The sequence below is a fragment of the Homalodisca vitripennis genome, chromosome 8, assembly GCF_021130785.1.
Source record: "Homalodisca vitripennis isolate AUS2020 chromosome 8, UT_GWSS_2.1, whole genome shotgun sequence".
In the NCBI taxonomy this organism is placed as follows: Eukaryota; Metazoa; Arthropoda; class Insecta; order Hemiptera; family Cicadellidae; genus Homalodisca; species Homalodisca vitripennis.
Window position 1 is genome coordinate 44,016,797 of NC_060214.1, and position 18,120 is coordinate 44,034,916.

Sequence of the window (18,120 nt, forward strand, 5' to 3'; positions counted from 1 at the left end):
TATTTTTCAAACTACATCGTTTGGGTTTGGCAGGCATTTGGAGGTCTGCCACTGAAAATTACTTCGGGGCCTAAAACTCTCAAAGAACTGACGTTTTCCATAGCTGGTTTCATTTGGTGTTTAATACTATTCATACTGCAAGAATTTCTCTCTTGCATCGTTCTCTACACAACCATCACAGAGGAAAGATTCGGTTATGAAAGAAGTAGAACCCAAAAGTTCGCAATGATTCTAGACTTGGTGGCTCTGCAAATTCTGGCAGCTTCTACATTCTTCAGCGGCACTTGCAAGTACCCAAGGATATTTGACGTCTTTGGCACACTAGATCGAGTCTATCGAGACCTTCAGTTCAAGAACAGAGAGATCAAGATCCAAGTAAAGGTCATCGCAGTAACGATCGTGACAGCTTTGCTGTTTATGGTGAACTTCGCCAACATCGTAATGAACAATGGGCTAGACATCTCGGTGTTGAATTCTGTCACCCTTCTATTGCTGTACTGCACACAACTTGCCTTTCTCTTCCACTTCACTCATGTAACTGAAAGTATCATTATGGGTTTCAAGACTGTTAGTAACAAGATGAGAGAGGAGATTATCTGCAACTTAATTGAACGAACGGTGATGCAGCGCAGCCTGGCTGATGGTGACATCTTTCATACAACACGTTAGTAAAGTACTTGTTAATTTTTTTGTAATGCATGAAGAGTGTCATAACTATAAAGGCAAAGTTAGTACTTAAAACTCCTCTCTTACGCAATAATATAATTGTTCACAAATATAAAGAAAAGAATATGGAGAAAAACAGATAAGGAAAGTTATTATTATTATTTTTTAGCGAAAAGGTAAGTTCATATGGCTATACCTTTTAGAGGCCAGAGTAATAGATACTTGCATAACATCTACAATTAATGACGACAAATTTTTACATTTGAGATTGCAAATAACAAAATCCCACCCAAAAAATTTGCACTTTTCAAGTAGATTACCATTCGTTTATTTACAGTAAAAAGTACTATAATATGGTTACTACCTAAAACTAAACATTTCTTATATTTTTATATGATATTAGGCAATACGGTATTTAAGATGGAGAAAATGAAATCTCTGATGAACACCTACTGGATGCTGTGTGACGCCGTACACCAGGCTAATGACTTCTACTGCGATCAGCTGATGGCCATCATGTTCTCCTTATTTGTTCAAGTCACTATCAAGTCCTACTTCTTCTTCTTGCACGTCAGAGCTGGTTACATGGTCGGCATGACTATGGATGCAGTATGGGTCCTGGTTCTCATCTGCTATGCGATTTTGGTTGCGAACTCAAGCACGCATATCACTTACTCGGTAATTCCTCTTGTTAAAATATAATATTTAAATATAATAAACTAATTTTCTATACAAAAAACTATTATAAGAGAGGTTTTTTCAATAAGAGTAAAACTAATTAAGTATATTTCTTTTAGAACACATCGTTTTGTTCATCCAGAACATAAATAATACTCTATAGTGGTTTATCTTAAAAATGTCTTATGTAAGAAAATATTTATTAACCAATTTCCTGTTTAGAATTCCAATATTGTAGTTATCAATAATATCTTACTTCATTTGTAGGCTTAATGAATTAAAGTCAGCAGTAATCTACATAACCCTCATTAGTTTTTGTCTTCTATGAAAGTTAATATGTCTCACTAAGGAAAAAGTTTCGAATAAAAGAACTAAACTATTTTGCGTTTCCTACTAATTATCGAAACTAGAATGTACTGTTCAAATAATTATGTTTACAAAAATAAGTACTAATTGTTTGGATTAATAAAGCTTTTAGACTGCCTAATGTACCATCTATCAATTTCATGGGTTATTAACAATAAATATTTACTCATACATATAATGATTTTTTTATTATTATTGATATTTTTCAGGCTGACAATACTGCGGTGATGATTTGCAAGTTGATAAACAAAGATCTGGATCCGAGTTTTAGGAAACAGGTATAACAACATGACCTTGTATTACTCCTTATGATAGATTCAGTTTGGGGAACTGATAGCTACTAGTAACTAAACAGTTTATAAACTAGTAGAAGTTTACTTATTACATAAACAGTCCATTTTATTAGATGTTTAAGCATTGTATAAAAGTTGTGCTAAGGGGTTTTGGATGAGAAGGGAAGCTCAAACATGTTATAAACTAGTAGAAGTTTACTTATTACATAAACAGTCCATTTTATTAGATGTTTAAGCATTGTATAAAAGTTGTGCTAAGGGGTTTTGGATGAGAAGGGAAGCTCAAACATGTTATAAACTTTAAACCTAATAGCGTAAGTCCAATTAAAATATATGAGTCCATAACTATATGACAATTATAACATTTTTAATGTAAAAATAAAATTACTTAAATATCTCTACTACAATTAAGGAACTAAACCCAAAAATCAGTTTTATTTTGACAAAATTAAAGTTACTCAACGCCAATACCACACAAATCATGAAATTTTAAGGAGCATATGCATTCTATTGTACATTATAAACATTTCCCTCTTGTTGCAGTCCTATAAATATAATGTGTAATAAAATACAAAGGGAAACTCTCAGATTTTGAAATTTCACTTCATAATACTTGATACATTCTTTAGTTATATATTATTAGATATACTGGATTGTAAGTTCAACATACATTACATGTAAATAAACTTGTTTTATTCGACCGCGTTACTTCTTTAAATTATATTTTTTGTACTATATTATTATTTGTACTATATATATATATATATATATATATATATATATATATATATATATATATATATATATATATATATATAGTACAAATAATAATATATATATATATAATTTAGCACGAATTTTATGAACTGTGGTTTACCATTAGTGCCTAATCTATTCTGTAGCCATTGCCCACCTTCTTGCAACCGTGAATTAATGGGAAAATTTTTAATTCTTACCACGCTGCTGCTTTACAATATAATATCTATTTGATTAAAATGAATTTAAATTTAAGAAACTGAGTGATTTAATAGAAAGTTGAAACATTATGGAACACTTGGGGGGGGGGAATTAATCCGTAAAATCTCAGTTTATCCTGAGTTCATAAGAATACCATGAGCGGTGTAGAGAAATCATTAAGTTTCACAATATCCATTTAAATAACTTTTTTATTAATTGAAATGACTTATTTATATAGTTTACACTAATTATTTATATTTTATAGGATATATGGACAGGGGAATACTATCTCAAATCACTTTAAAAATTGTCTCTTAGCTGTTTAGTAATTTAAAAATAAAAATTACTCAACAAACAATACTTGTACTTGTTAGATATTTATATTTAATTCCTATAAGCTTACACAACCACTTTTTATGTAAAAGTTTCCTCAAGTAAAGGTGTTCTTCTTTCAAATAAAAAAATTTAATTTATTTTTCAAAAATAATATAGAACTAAAGATTTTAGTCAAATAATATACAGTTTATGAATTAACTCTAAATAAAATGTACTTTTCTCTAGTATAAATGGGGCTAAATAAAACAGGAGTAAGAACTTCCTAAAATATCCTCCACACTACTAGAGTGATAATCTGTTACTGTTGGTGCATACTCAAAGGAAAAACTGTAATTTGATAATGTTTCACGCAAAAATTCTACTAAAACATAATATCTAGATGCATAGAAATGATTCTGACTTAACCCTAGATTGGTAACGCCTCCTAAAAAACTTACTATACTGGTAAGGCTTCGTCAGGGAGACTACTTTAAGAAAAAACAATTATTTTTTACTATTTTATTTTTACAAAAATGAATTTTTTGTTTACAGAAGTTTTAAATATTACACAAGGTAAATAGTTTCAGTAACTTACGTTAGATTGTGCATTCCTTGCACCATTGTCCTTGATGCTCCTCCACACATCGCTCTTTTGGTAACAACGCTCGCAGAAGTGAGTTGTCATCCGGCGTTTTTTTGAAGGGCAGAAACTGCATATTTTCCGTCCTTGCTGTTGGACAGGAAACTGGACGAGCTGCTGGTTCTTCTTTTTTTTTATTTTTATACATGAAGAATTCTCGCAATGGATTGAAGAAGAAGAGGTTTGCTTAAGTTAGTCATTTGCACAAATACGATGTTCCAATCCAAGGAGAGAGAAGCTCACAGCTGAGTTCCTTTGCTCAAATTGCCTTCTGTGGAATAGGTTTTTCTCCTTTGGGACACTTTGTTATGAACATATATAACGTAGGAATTAACCAAAAACTATATTTAATGACACCATAAAATACACAAAGAGGCCAGCGCCTTGTTTTTCGGCTGGTCTCGACATTTGACAACACATTTGGGTCTAAGGAGTCAACCCCTCCTTTGGTGGAGTTGTGTAACTCTCAATTATTTCTGCTTGTTGCTTTTATTAATGATACTGGGTTGATCGTGCATCGTAGATAAAAGTAAAAACAAACTTTTTTGTTCTTAGTTTTGTGTAAGACACCATGGTTTTCTGACCGTCAAAACAAAACATTGAAGAACCAATTTCTCTTAGTTCCCGGATCTTTCATTTCTGGAGGTACTTCGTCGGGTTTGTCACGGCGCACAATGTCCCGACCAAAGTCAAAAGATATAGGAGGTGCTAACATTTGCTCAGCTAAAGGGATGGACGTGAACCAGTTATCTAATGTCACATTTCGGTTTGTACCATAAATTGGCTCCTCATCAATTCTTTGGCGAAAATATAGAGCTTGAGGAACATCTCGTGGGGTGGTGTTTCTTGCCTAAATAAGGCATTGCATTACACATATACTTGGTTCCCGAGTCACACATCATAAACTAATTTTATGCCATATTTTGCAGGCTTGTTTGGCATGTACATGCGGAATTTACAACCGCCTCTGAAAGCAAGGAGTTGCTCTCATCAATCGTAGTGTATGATCCAGGTCCTGTAGTTTTCTTTACAAGAAGCAATGAAAAGTTCCCATATTTCTCGTACTGGAGCAAAGCGGTCTTCTGCTTGTCTCTCCTCTCTCGTCTCTTTGGCATCAAACCTAAGACAATTCAACCAAAAAACGAAAATCGTTTAGCACTCATTGCTGCTTTGTATCTCCTCCCCACACAAAAACTCGCTATTAAATAGTTCTTCTTCAATATGAAGATGATTGTCCTTTTGAGCAGCACTTAATACAAGTATTGCCTAAAAAAGCATCAAATTCCTCGTTGGAGTCTCAGAACATGTGGATGTGATTGAAGCATAATTCTGTTGCTGCCTTAGTATGTTAGCGTTTGTATGTTGAGTGATAATTTGTTTAATTTGTTCAGTCAGAAACAAAGAAAAACATTGTAAAGGAGTTATTTTATTTTCTTGCGTCACCAGTAGGACCTTGACGAATGTGCACCACACATTTCGGGCAGCGGCTCGGGTGTTGTGTTGGGAAGGATTATTTTTCCAAAAATTTACATTTTTTCCTCTCATGACACGATATAGGGCAGACAACGTGTTTTGGATGAGACGATTCTGGAAGATTTACTCGTAGGCGACTGGTTAGCAGAAAGGGCCGGAGGTGGTGGTGCTTTTCAGCAGCAGGCGGGGTGCTGCTTCAGTAGAGGGCGATGGTGCTTCTGTTTGGGGGCGATGGTGCTTCAGTAGGGGGTGGTGTTGCTTTAGTAGGGGCCAGTGGTGCTTCAGTAGGGGGTAGTGTTGCTTTAAGTAGGGGCCAGTGGTGCTTCAGTAGGAAGTGGTGATTCCCGAGAGTAAGTTTCAATTACACATTCAAATAGTTTGCGGAAACCGAGTTTTCTTCATCCAAACTCCATGTCTTCACCTGTTTCAGCACCAGGGAGTGGAGCCTCAAATAGTCTCTGAACAGAAGGAGGAGATGGGTAATGGAGCTTGGTTTACAGCTAGAGGTCTAGTTCCAGCAGTACAATTTTCAGCTTTAAGATCTGATGATGCATAACAAATATTTTCTGATTACCAAATTCAATCGTTGTTTTAACAGCATCATCTTCATTCTTTTTTTGAGTCCTCTACTATACATACTAAGTCTTCATCATCACTAAGCCCGCTACCTGGTTCGTAATCAGGGTCGGCATCTGTATCATCAATTTACAATTGTCCTAAACCCGAAAAATATGGTCTATCATCACAATCGGCAGAAACATCACTTGTCTGAGTCAGTGTTCTCATTTAGGTAACGTTCAATACACTGTAGCCTTTTTTAGTTCATCAGAATTCATTTTTGAAACCTGTCAAAAAATTATATTTACTTTGGATAGGAAATAATAAAAAAAACCAACCGCACAAAGAACACTACACAGGTCAGTAAACATATAATTTTAAACAGAACAATGGTACCGTTTCGTCACTGTGACGACGTAACTAACACACAAGAAGTATTGCTTCGTCAAACAAACGTTCTATGAAACAAGTAAGGATTCGTCCACAGAACTACGCAATATAAACTTAAAACTTACTTACACGGTAAGGGTTCGTCGGAGTGACTACTAGACCACTTTACGCACAGATACAACAGGGCTAGCGCCTATCCCCTCCACTCACGCACCCGGATCAAGGTCAACTGTGTTGGCACTAACGGACACGTAAAACAAACAAACCGTTTCCGCAGTACACACAAAACTGCTGTTTTGCGTCGTCATCAAGACGACGCCTTACCAATCGCAGGGTTAAGGGGATTCCCTACTGAAAACTAGTAATTTTCTTCAAATTAATTTTTTAATAATTATTTTATGTACATATTTTAGGTTAATTTGGTCCATAGAACAATGTTTACCATGTTCAAGTAAAAAAAAAATTATCCATTCCATATAGTTTTGGATTGTTATCAGTTTTTTTTCTTCATAATACATAAGTTTTATAATGTCTTATAACTTTTAAACTACTATACCATATTTAGTGCTTGATGTCTCATCTTAAAGTGTTTAAGTACTAACTTTTTGTGCATACTCATGTTTATTTCTTGAATAGTTGTAATGTTATGGCTTGACAAAAATATATTTTTATTTTCTTTTTTTGTCATAATTAAAAAATTTTATAAATAATTTTGTATTTAACTTACAGTATTGTCCATGCACGAAAAGTGGCAATATAGTATAAATAATATATGGTAAAAATTTTTCATTGCTCTATCTATAATAGTTCAAAAGTTATAAGAACATTGTGTTGAAATAAATCAAAATTTATAAGTTGCGGGAAACAGCGTTTGAAGTTTACACAAGTTATTTTTGTAGCTGTAGGAGGAAAATAACTTACCCCACAGGTACTTGTATTCAATGAATGGTATATTTATATATTGAAGACATATGTAGGTCTAGTAAACCACTAACAAAAACACTATGAAAAGGGCCATATTTTTTATGTATTATTTAAAAAAAAAAAAATGTGTAATACATTATGAAAAAAGTCACTATTAGGTTGTAATAGCAGTACAGTAGTGAACCCGTTGTTTCAGGTTCAGAAACAGCCAGCCAGACATAAGTCATTCCTTCATTTTGTTGATGTATTTATCAATCTTCTTCAGCTTGTGCTAACTCAACCTTTCTTCTGTAGGCTTCATATTTTTTAGTTCTCCGTGCACGCGAAAGCCGAAGTCTTTTACTGTCTAAATGTTTTGCTTATTTTTGCCGCGTACCGCCCGGGGGGCTTATACCAGCAGCATTTTGGAAAAGCTAACACTAGTTTTCAAGTATCCAGTGTTGTAGATACTGATAGCTTCACAAACCCCAATATCAATCTTCACTTTTGAGGTAAAAATATTTTTCGGGCACTTGGTCCAATATTATGTTATGGTAACGCTTCGTTTGCGTTGTTAGTCTTACCAGCTAGGCATCTTTCCAACAAACTGTCTGATGACAATCTTTGGTTAAAAGTGGCAACATTTTCCTTACATTTTCTTCGTTCAAAGGTGTCTTCACTGCAGTGTCATGTGATTCTGGTTCTGTGTTTTGGGCCTTAGCTCTTTGATAGAAACACCAAGAATTTCTCTCCGGTAGGACACTTGTTGTGTTGTGGATTTTGGTCTGTAGACATGCAATGTGAAAGTGTTGCAAAAAATGGAATTTTTCATTTTGTTTACATCTCCCAGGTTCTTAGTAATGCCATTTCGGTAGTACCGTGTTAGTTTTTTGATCACAGGCTCTGTCAAATTTCCTCGCCCTTTTCCCACCAATTTTTTCGTGTGTGAACCAACATACTTTTTGACCAAATTTCTGAGCCCAGTACCAAGCCTTTTTGCTACATGGTTGAGACATTCAACCTTCTCAATTTGCACACCTTGGTATGGATTAACAAAACTCATTTAGGTGAGTTTGGGTTTTCGCATCGCCATCTGAGACCAATTGTTGTATACCGGAAACCTAAAGATTCCGAGCGGGCCCCAGAGCCTTTCAGCTGCGGGTATTCTCCATGGCAGGGGAAGATACCAACATAGTTACATTGACCACATAGGCTTATGAACTTCAAACCATTCATCAAAAGCATCCATGTTACCCTTTAGTTTTAGCTTTCTGTAGCTGGCACCGCTTACAGTACTTGGACATAATGTCAAAGTCAATAACAAGCCCAGTTAGAACTTCAATGCAGCACCCAATTCCGTATTTTAGAGGTAAAACCCTCTCTTTGCCAACTTCCGTCATAGCTTACTGTAATGTCAAGAATACTATTATCATCATTCAAGTCCACATAGCATTTACGAACTTCGTTTCGAGCTTCAATGAGTGATTTATTTACTTCGTCTCTGTACACATCTCTAAGAGCTATTATATGTTTTGTTGTACGACAAAAACTGCATAGGCTTCAATGTTCATAGCAACGCAAAACATTTCTAAAGCTCTGTGCCCTTTACCAATAGAGGAAAACGCCTTTACTGCCCTACGATTTACATCAAACGCTGGCCGTTTTGATTCCTTGGTCGATAGTCGATCCGATGTCTGAAAGAGAGTTTTGTTCCCGCAAGCTGAGCAAACTAGACTAAAAGTGTGGGCAAAAACCTTTAGTAACTACTAGTTTTACCTCCACATTGTCGTGAAAACTTTCTTTGCATGGAAATGAAGAAAGCAAATCCATACGTTTTTTAGAACTCTACAAGAATATATTCAAACACTATTGTTTTCAATATTTACTTCAGCTTGTAACTATTGTACAAAAGCAAAACCTGTAGGTTTAGAAGGCATACCTTGGTCCTTACACTGTTCATCACCTGAATCACTTGTGCTAGGCCTAATCAAGTTTTCTGCATCACAACCCACATCACTTCTCTTGCTGGCTAAAAATCTTAGGCCTAGGTTTATTTTCTCACTCCACCTTAGGTTAGCTTTCTCTTTTATTTCTTTTTGATTGTAGTCTTTTATTTTTCTTTACTTTCACCATAATTACACTCTTTTTTTTTTACAACTAGGTACACTACACTGAATAAACACTTTAACCTCAAAAACTAGTTCAACTGAAAACAATTGTAAACATACAGGAATCAGGCTGACAGATTACATAAACTGTTTGTAATTAAGTTTTTTTTATTCTGCCAGTTACATAGATGAAAAAAGAAAAAGTACTGTACTTAGATGATTAGCATAACTATATAAAAATAGATATAGTGAAAATATTTACTTTCTAAGATGAATTAAGGAGCAAAATAAAATATTAGTAATGTTACATTAGAGGCACCCACAGCCTGGTTCTGGCTGAACGCTCCAAAAGTAGGTGTGCACACTCTGCTTCAAATATTTTTTGTACAGTGATAAAAAGCTATATTATGCCATATGTTGTGTTTTTCTGATACCTTATAAGACATAGAAACAAGAAAAAAAAAATAAAATTTTTTAAAAACTTTTGGTCAATATTGGCCATTTTTCAGTAGGGAATCCCCTTAAGTATATTAAATTGTTATTAGAAGTAGTTTTTTTTAAATATTACATTAAAAAGAATAATGAAGACCTTATTTTGAACAACAGCAACGACATTTACTCACTTTGAAACGTGCGGTACTTATTATTTAAAAAATCCCATAGAATTAAAAAAATCTCATTTCACTTTGAATCAAAATAATACAATAATCCCTGTAAGAGAGATTTTACATTAGTTGACAACAAATGTCCCCTATGAAAATCGTAATTCGACTATAAAAGAGCTACTTACGTAAAATCCCGCACAGAGTAATAAGTTAATCGAAAAGCACCAACAGTTCAACTGTAAAAATATATTAAAAAACCCCCAAGAAACGCGTGTCGTTTTTATACCAACCCTTTCCCTTATACAGCGATCTAAAACCGACGCCTTTGATTGACTACCAAGTATCCAATCTCAAGGCCGAAGAGACTCATTGTCAACCCCTATTGTAATCCCTTTCTTAAAGTTGACTACCAGAAAAATGTTCTGTCTTACTGTAACATTCATAGAATCCCGAACCCTTTCTTGTGAAATTAAATTATGTATTTCACCTAATTTACTTACCTTATTTTGACATTACTAATTAAATTTGAAAATATTTTGCATATAAGTTTTGCTATCAATATTAAGTAAATAAACTTTTAAATAGCTTATGTAGCAAATATTACAAAAAGTACACCAAAGTGTAGTAAAAATTAAACTTTCAACAATAAAGTGCTTAAATATTTATACTTTCTCCTGTTTAGAGTGGTTGGTATGTAATTTAAATACTAACTAAAATTATATCACATAACAAGACAAATAAATATTAAAAATTATGGTTGCCTGTAAAGTCGGTTTTACGGGCGAAGATTTTACGTGACAACGTCTTTTTCTCGGTAGAATATTTATTGATATGAATATTATTAAATTGCACAATAGGAACAAGGAATTGAATGAAAATAAGAATTGCACAAATTTTAACTATAGAAATATATTTTGTTTACTAAAACATTGTACATAATTTGAAATTAATTAAAATTTGTTATTGTAAATGGTAAAGTTGAATAAAACATTTACTAAAATTGGAATTTGAAATTCTTGCTAAACACAGTTAAATTCTAACTCCGCGCGTGGTGATTGGTCGGTTTAGTTCGTTTGTTTGGTCGCACTGTTATGACAGGTTAGAGGTTATAATTTGTTATTTTAAATGTTTGACTAGCAATACGCGCTGTTTCTTCTCAATCGACTGAATTACGATTGATTGCAGAGTGATTTAAACTAATAATTTACTTAACACTATCAACATTTGTCAATAGTATGACATAACCTATAAACTCAGTTTCTCAACTTTTGTGTCAATCTAACAATTAATCAATCAATCATAGTTTACGATAATGAAATATCAGTTTACAATTATTTACCTTTATTGTTGTAGTTGTTGTAAATGACGAATCTAAGCACTCCACATTTTCACGAATAAACATAGTTATCTGCTTTATCCCGTGCGGATCCCGTGCGGCGGACCCACTGGACGGGCATCGTAACGTTACCGGGCGTTACACTTTTTCATGAGTGACTCCGAGCCGCAACCTAATTTAAGACGTTGTCACGTCAAAATTCCCTTTGTGTCTAAAAGGACGTTGATATTTACACAGGAACTTTGATTTTAAATTGCATATTTAATTGTGGGGTGTGTCTAATTGGTTTATTAAAGGCTATGATGTCTTTATTTCTCGGATAAAGATTTTTAGCTTTTTTAAGACAAATCATTTATATAATATAAAATATATTACAGACGATTTAAAAGCAGAGCAACATTTAAAATCGAAGTAGGGTTTTTGTATTTAAAATTTATTTATTCTAATACGACAAGAATAAAGTATTTACCGGTACTTAACTCTGACTTTGTAGGTGGTAGTATGGATCTTCATTATTAAGTTAGTTCCGACATATATTAAATTTTTTAGGTCATATTGTACAATGTTTTATTGATTTTCATGATTTTTCAAATAAAAGTATTATACTTTAATATAATAGGTATTTTTACCCACACTATCTGACATTGTTTGACACACAAGTGGGTGGATGTAAGCGGTGTAGTAACTAACACACCTGAATATAAGGCATTACGTTTTGAGTATTGAGAATGAACGTAATCACACAATTGAGTTATTAATATAAACTTAACCTATCAGTTGTTTCTTAGGAATGTCTTAAGCCTTGTGATGTGTTTCCAGCTTGAAGGGTTCCTACTGCAGTTGCCTCACCACAACGCAAGATTCTCTGCTCGTGGATTTTTCCAGATCCATAATGAGACCCTCACATCAGTAAGACTTTATTATCCTCACATTTATTACTTACTGTAATACTCTTTGCTCATATGAACTATCTGCATCTACATCTTTAATTGAACATGAAACATTTTTCAGCACTCATATTGGTTACGCCTTTAATTTCAGTAAAATTGTTGTGAACAAAACTTGTTTATCCACAGAGTTTACTATAGTTTACAGTTGTTTAAAGATTGTAAATAACAATTTTTTTATAAGCAAGATAAGGGTTTAAATTGTAATAGTATAATTACAATCTTAAATATAATCCTGACATAAAAATGTGTTCAATAATTTAACTAAACAAACATAGGTTATCATAGGGTAACTGTATTATTTAATATGGTTATTCATTTAATTATTTTGCCGATAAAACATCTATTACTAATTATTTTTTGTTTTATGATATTAGAATACAATTCGCTTTAATACAAAAATAAAATTTTTATGTACTGGATGATATAAATTAAAAAGGCCGTTCGTGGTAATAATTTGAGGGTTAAAATTATTTGAAAACTTTGCTCAGAATAATTTATAAAAGTTGTATCGATCTTTCAAATGATGCTTTTATTTTTTAATTGTATTAATAATATAGTACAAAACGTACTCATCTGTGATTATAACCAAAGCCCCACCTCCAAGGTTTATTTTATGTGAAAAAGAAAGTCACCTTTCTCTAATTTAAAGGCATTCCAAAGCTTAATCAAGGGAATCATCGTGAAACTTCGCCTGGATAGCTTGGTATCTACAGGAATGAATGCAGAGCCACAGTATTGGTTAGAAGGAATAATTCTTTTTCCATATAAGAGCTCATTATACTGAAAATATTAGCAGTATAACACTGAAACTATAACATGAACGTGATCGCATGTTCTCGCCCGAATTCAAAGTTATATCCAAGCTTCATTGAGTTGAATAAAAGTTATCGTATATCTTTATCGAAATTCCTTTGATTATACCGGAGGATAGGAAGGATTATTTAAAGAACTCACAATCCAAAGTAATTATTTCAACTTTCAACCCATTCAACCAGGTCCAGAAACTCCCGATTCTCAATAAAGCAATATTGGATCACGAGAACTTACAGTTATAAATTACTATTTATGGACTGCTTGGTTAATAATAAAGTCTGTGCACCAGTATATTTGTATCAATGTGAGTAATATGAATTATAATTTGTTTACATAAAACAAAATGACTTACTATTCAGTTAAGAGGATCTTTGTGCGTCCATTCTGTGTAACATTAAACTAAGAACTTTGTGGGTAGGGGCCGCTTTTTTAAATCCCACAGAAGATATTGAGGGTTATATCTCTGCCATGTCGTCTTGGAAGTAGGGAAGGCTAGCTCTGTGTCAGTGTCTGCAAGAAAAGTAGGCAGGGGATGTCAGCAGTCCCAACAGTTCAGGCTAGCAGCAGCCTATAGCACTAATATTCACCCACTTCGTCATCATCCGCAGTAAACTAGATGTATTGATCAATCTCTTTACTCTAATACCCCAAACTGTATGGTTAATATTGTCGATATTTTACATTCTACAGTTGCTCAGGTGTTAGTGACCAAATCTGTTTTGGCTGTACCAAGTGTATTTTATACTAGCAGTCATATCCAAGCCAGAGGTGAAATCTTAAGGGAGAATAATTATAGGTTTTTACGCAAAACTGCTGCAATTTAAGTTTAGTTAAATATGCGTGGGAAAATATATGATTGTATAGTCCTCTTTAATGAATTTTCTAATCAGCTGGTTTCACTCGCTGTTACTTATAGACTGACAGTGATTTGTATCTGTACAGATGGCTGGAGCGGTGACAACCTACCTGGTGATACTGATCCAGTTCCAGACTGAGAAGTAATCCACCTATACTAGTCAACTCGAGAGAAACATTCATTTTGAAAAAACTAAATGTGTAATTCTTAATATGTAGATTCTTACTAGTCATATTTGTAGTATAATCCAGAAACTACAAATTCTATCCCAATATAGTACACCTGTAAAGTAAACTAATCTTACAGCACATTTAAAGCAGTAGATCTTGTTTTATTATTATTTTTGAAATTATTAAACTTAAACCATAATCTTTGATCTGAAACATACTATTTGTATTATATAATTAGAGGCCTATTATCACAAAACCTAATCAAAATAACAATACAGTATTTTTAGTTTCCTTCAGTTATTGTTTGCATTAAACTACTACGAATTATGTTTATAATCATATATACCTCTCATTTTTCTGTTGTTTTACTTATTGATTCGATTTTTCTTGTTGTTGCGATCGCCAAAAGATCTTCCCAACAACAAACAATTCTATTAATTAGCCTTTCAGTTGGTAGTGGAATTTTTCTAAATACGTTTGGGATGGAGAGAATTTTAATTAATTTTCTCTTGGTACACATCCTCAGAAACATCAGTCAAGTCAACATAAGTTCTGAAGAGAACCCCTTTTGCTGATATCCCTAAACATCCCCTTTTATACTTCCGTCATTAGTTATTCAGATTTACTTTTTATAATGTTCAAAATAAAAATCTTTATTTCAATCCAAAAGTGATCTTTACAACTTGCTCATAAAATATAGTTTTATATTTTTGTCTATGCTTCAATTTTTATTTAACATATTAACTGCCCCTTTCCTTTTTTATTTTTAAATTGTATTTTTAATATTTCTGTGATGTACTGTTAATATTACGTATAGCATTAAATTGCACAAATGATATCCTTCAAATATGTACAGGTCTACAAGGTGCCTATTTTATTTCACAATAATTATTTCATATATGTGTTATTCATTTAGCTTATCGTAACTTATAACGATCACTTATACCATTATTATTTTCATAGTAATAAAAATATACGTTTGTGATTGCTGAGATATTTTTCTTTAACTTTTAAAGTGTATATACCTGATATTCACAATTTCTACTATACATTGATAAAACTTTATCAAATTCTGTGTGTTTAAAAAACGTTCAATTCGAATTCAAGATCTTGAATATTCAAGTTTAAACTAATTGCTAATTAGTTTGGTATTGTTTATTTATAGCTACTAAATATTTGTAATATCTCCTTAAAGATATACTTTGTTAAAAAATAAATAAAAAAACCCCTTTTCTACCTTTGTAACAGGTCCTCTAAGTGCCTAGGCTATACATTTCGCGTGGATAAGCCCTATGAAATAAATGTTACTAACTAAAAGATATTTACGCCTCATAACCAGTTTTTTATTGTGAATAGATGGCTTCGTTTCTATTACTATGCTTTATATTCGCGCTAGCTTTAGGGGAACCCAATCATCCCTAACTAACTAATGTTAAATAATCGTTTTTAGTACATCTTAATCAAGAGGACATAAATTAGATTAATAAACTATAGGTTTTAGTTGGCATATTGCTTGTTTTATAGATGTTTTTCTACAAAAACATATGTTTAGAAAATGCAAATTGTAATACCATAAATCTAATTTTGATCAATTCGCATGAAAATACACAGTTACATCTGCATAATTTTACGATACTTTGTAATACCAGTTCGACTTGATAAACACATGTGGAACTATTACACATAAACTCATATCTATGAGTTTGAAGTTACAGTTAAACATGCTAGTAGGGTTGGAATACACAGGGGAGTGTTTCACCAATTCCCGTAACTCTCCATTATTCACATTACAGACCAATATCACTGAGCTCCTGTGTAATAGTGTATAACTGTGGGGCAGATTTCGTTACCATAGTTATAACCATGGTCGGCTTCTAATTTCTAATTCTATCCATATTAACCTCAGTTTATATCAAGCAAAACAGTTCTTAGTCTAACTTTTATAATTCCAATCAAAATGCAACTTTGAAATTTTGTTGGTACCAGTATTAGTAATCTGTAAATTTCCAAAATCCTGAAGGCCAATATGAGATGTATGATATTAGCAACTTGATCGTGCTTTGAATAACAGTTATTGATTATACTCTTACTGACCTTACCCATACTAATATCTTGTCACTCCAGAACCAAATCGCAAAGATTCTTTTTAGCCTAATGCAATGATAGGATTTCACAGCTTCTTGTCTAAATAGATCAAATGAAATCAAATATTATAACATTTATACGGGTATTTAAATTAGGTATGAAAGTTAGTAATGACTGTGCAGAAAGTCCAACGCAATTCTAATATTCATTTCATTTATTTTGATTCTACGAACCACCAGTATTCAGGTTATCCTGTTAGAACAATAGTTTTAATTCACTGGTGAGTAAAAATAGACCTAGCGACAGGTTTAAAAATGCACTGTTCAATTTATAAAGTTGGAACGACTTTTAGTAAAATCAAATTACTAAGCAGAAACAACCAGACGAATCTTATTGACTTTCAGAAACTTTGACAACTACTCCTTGCTGAATTCACAGACTCCTGATTGGTTGTGGGTAGCAAACAATTCCTTTCTTGAACTTTATTTGCTAATTAAACTTGCAAATCCCCAAAGTTTTATAGCAACCTAAAATACAACTTGGAATTCTTAAATAATACTGGACATTGTTGAACTAGTTTGATAAATACAATTACCAGTAATCACCGAGATAAATGTTTACACAAATATTGATTACATGAAATCTTAATCTATTTAACTCTTTTGATTTGTTATTCTACGTGCATTTCCACCATTCCGCTTGTAGTACGTTAATGGTGTAGTATAATTTGATTTTCAATACAATAATGCTATCTATTTATAACGATAATATCTGTCTTTTTGTAACATATTTTCTAGTAACTTAGATAATGTGCACAGAATAAATAGGGGGAGATGAAAATGTTTTGATAGATAAATTCGATTGCTTGATCACCACTTGTTCTCATTCTCATAGACAAATATTGTGGAACAACTGACAGCTGTCCTGAAGACTCTTCCACACCTGTGTGATTAGTGCATTTTTAAAACTGCTCTTTTCAGCAAAAAATAAAAGAAAAGTGACCCTTTATACCACAACTAAACCGTTCCTCATGTTTGTGAGCAACTCTGACTAGTCATTCTATATTAAGGGCACAATAATGCCATACATTTTAATAAGTACAGTTTTAATTAAGTGTCTTATCAAATCACCAGACATATTTTTGAATGTTTAGTCCCCTCTCAAATTGATGAAGTGCCTTCAATTATTTTCACATCGTTCAGTGGTGGTGCATATCACTCCATGAAATAGGCTGAGTTTTAGTTACCTACACATATTACATTACCTTATAGGTAACCTTATCAGGAAAAAAAAAATCATGCTATAAATAAATTTGTTTCGTACTCCTACATTGTACTATTGTACAAAGTGAAATTAACCAGCATTAAGGCACATGCCTAAACATTTTGCTCTAGTCTGATTCACTGTGTCTTCCAATTTCACTGCATATTTTACAAGCAACCATTGATGTATTTGTTGAGATTAAAATGCAGTAAGGAAAGAAGACCAAATGGAGTATGTTTTATTTGCAGTCACTCGAGATTGATAGATGATGATCACAGATAGCTAAAACATTTTTGGGCGCAGAAGTAAACAAATGTATTATTTATAAAATGCTTAATACATTCTGATCTACTTTCACAAAATGAGAGTGGCCTTTATTACACATAACTACAAACAATAAACATTTACAACATATATAGTAAAATACAATATAGTTTAGTAAATATAACAACTGCAAATTAATAAAACGAATTAAAATTATATGTAGCTGCAGTACAAAACAACAGCTGATCAAGTACATTAAAATCAAGCGTTCATTAAAATCAAAATTTTACGTCTCAGCAACTCAAATTTGAGCAAATTATAAGGTTAGTATCAACATTGTAAGACGTGTAGTAAAAATCACTACACACTGTTTTCTAATTTATTTATATGGTTATTGAGTTACAGTTATTTTATTGTTATTTTTACAATTA

The 18,120-nt window shown here is 32.7% G+C and overlaps 1 protein-coding gene across 1 annotated transcript; it reads left to right on the plus strand.

Moving 5' to 3' along the window:
• Positions 1 to 470: 470 nt before the first annotated feature.
• On the plus strand, positions 471 to 15,069 carry LOC124367610 (gustatory receptor 68a-like). Its single transcript, XM_046824571.1, has 4 exons — positions 471 to 1,344; positions 1,920 to 1,988; positions 12,108 to 12,197; positions 13,994 to 15,069. Exons 1-4 carry the CDS (start codon positions 1,060 to 1,062, stop codon positions 14,051 to 14,053), a joined length of 504 nt encoding a protein of 167 aa, XP_046680527.1. The 5' UTR covers positions 471 to 1,059; the 3' UTR covers positions 14,054 to 15,069.
• Positions 15,070 to 18,120: the final 3,051 nt, after the last annotated feature.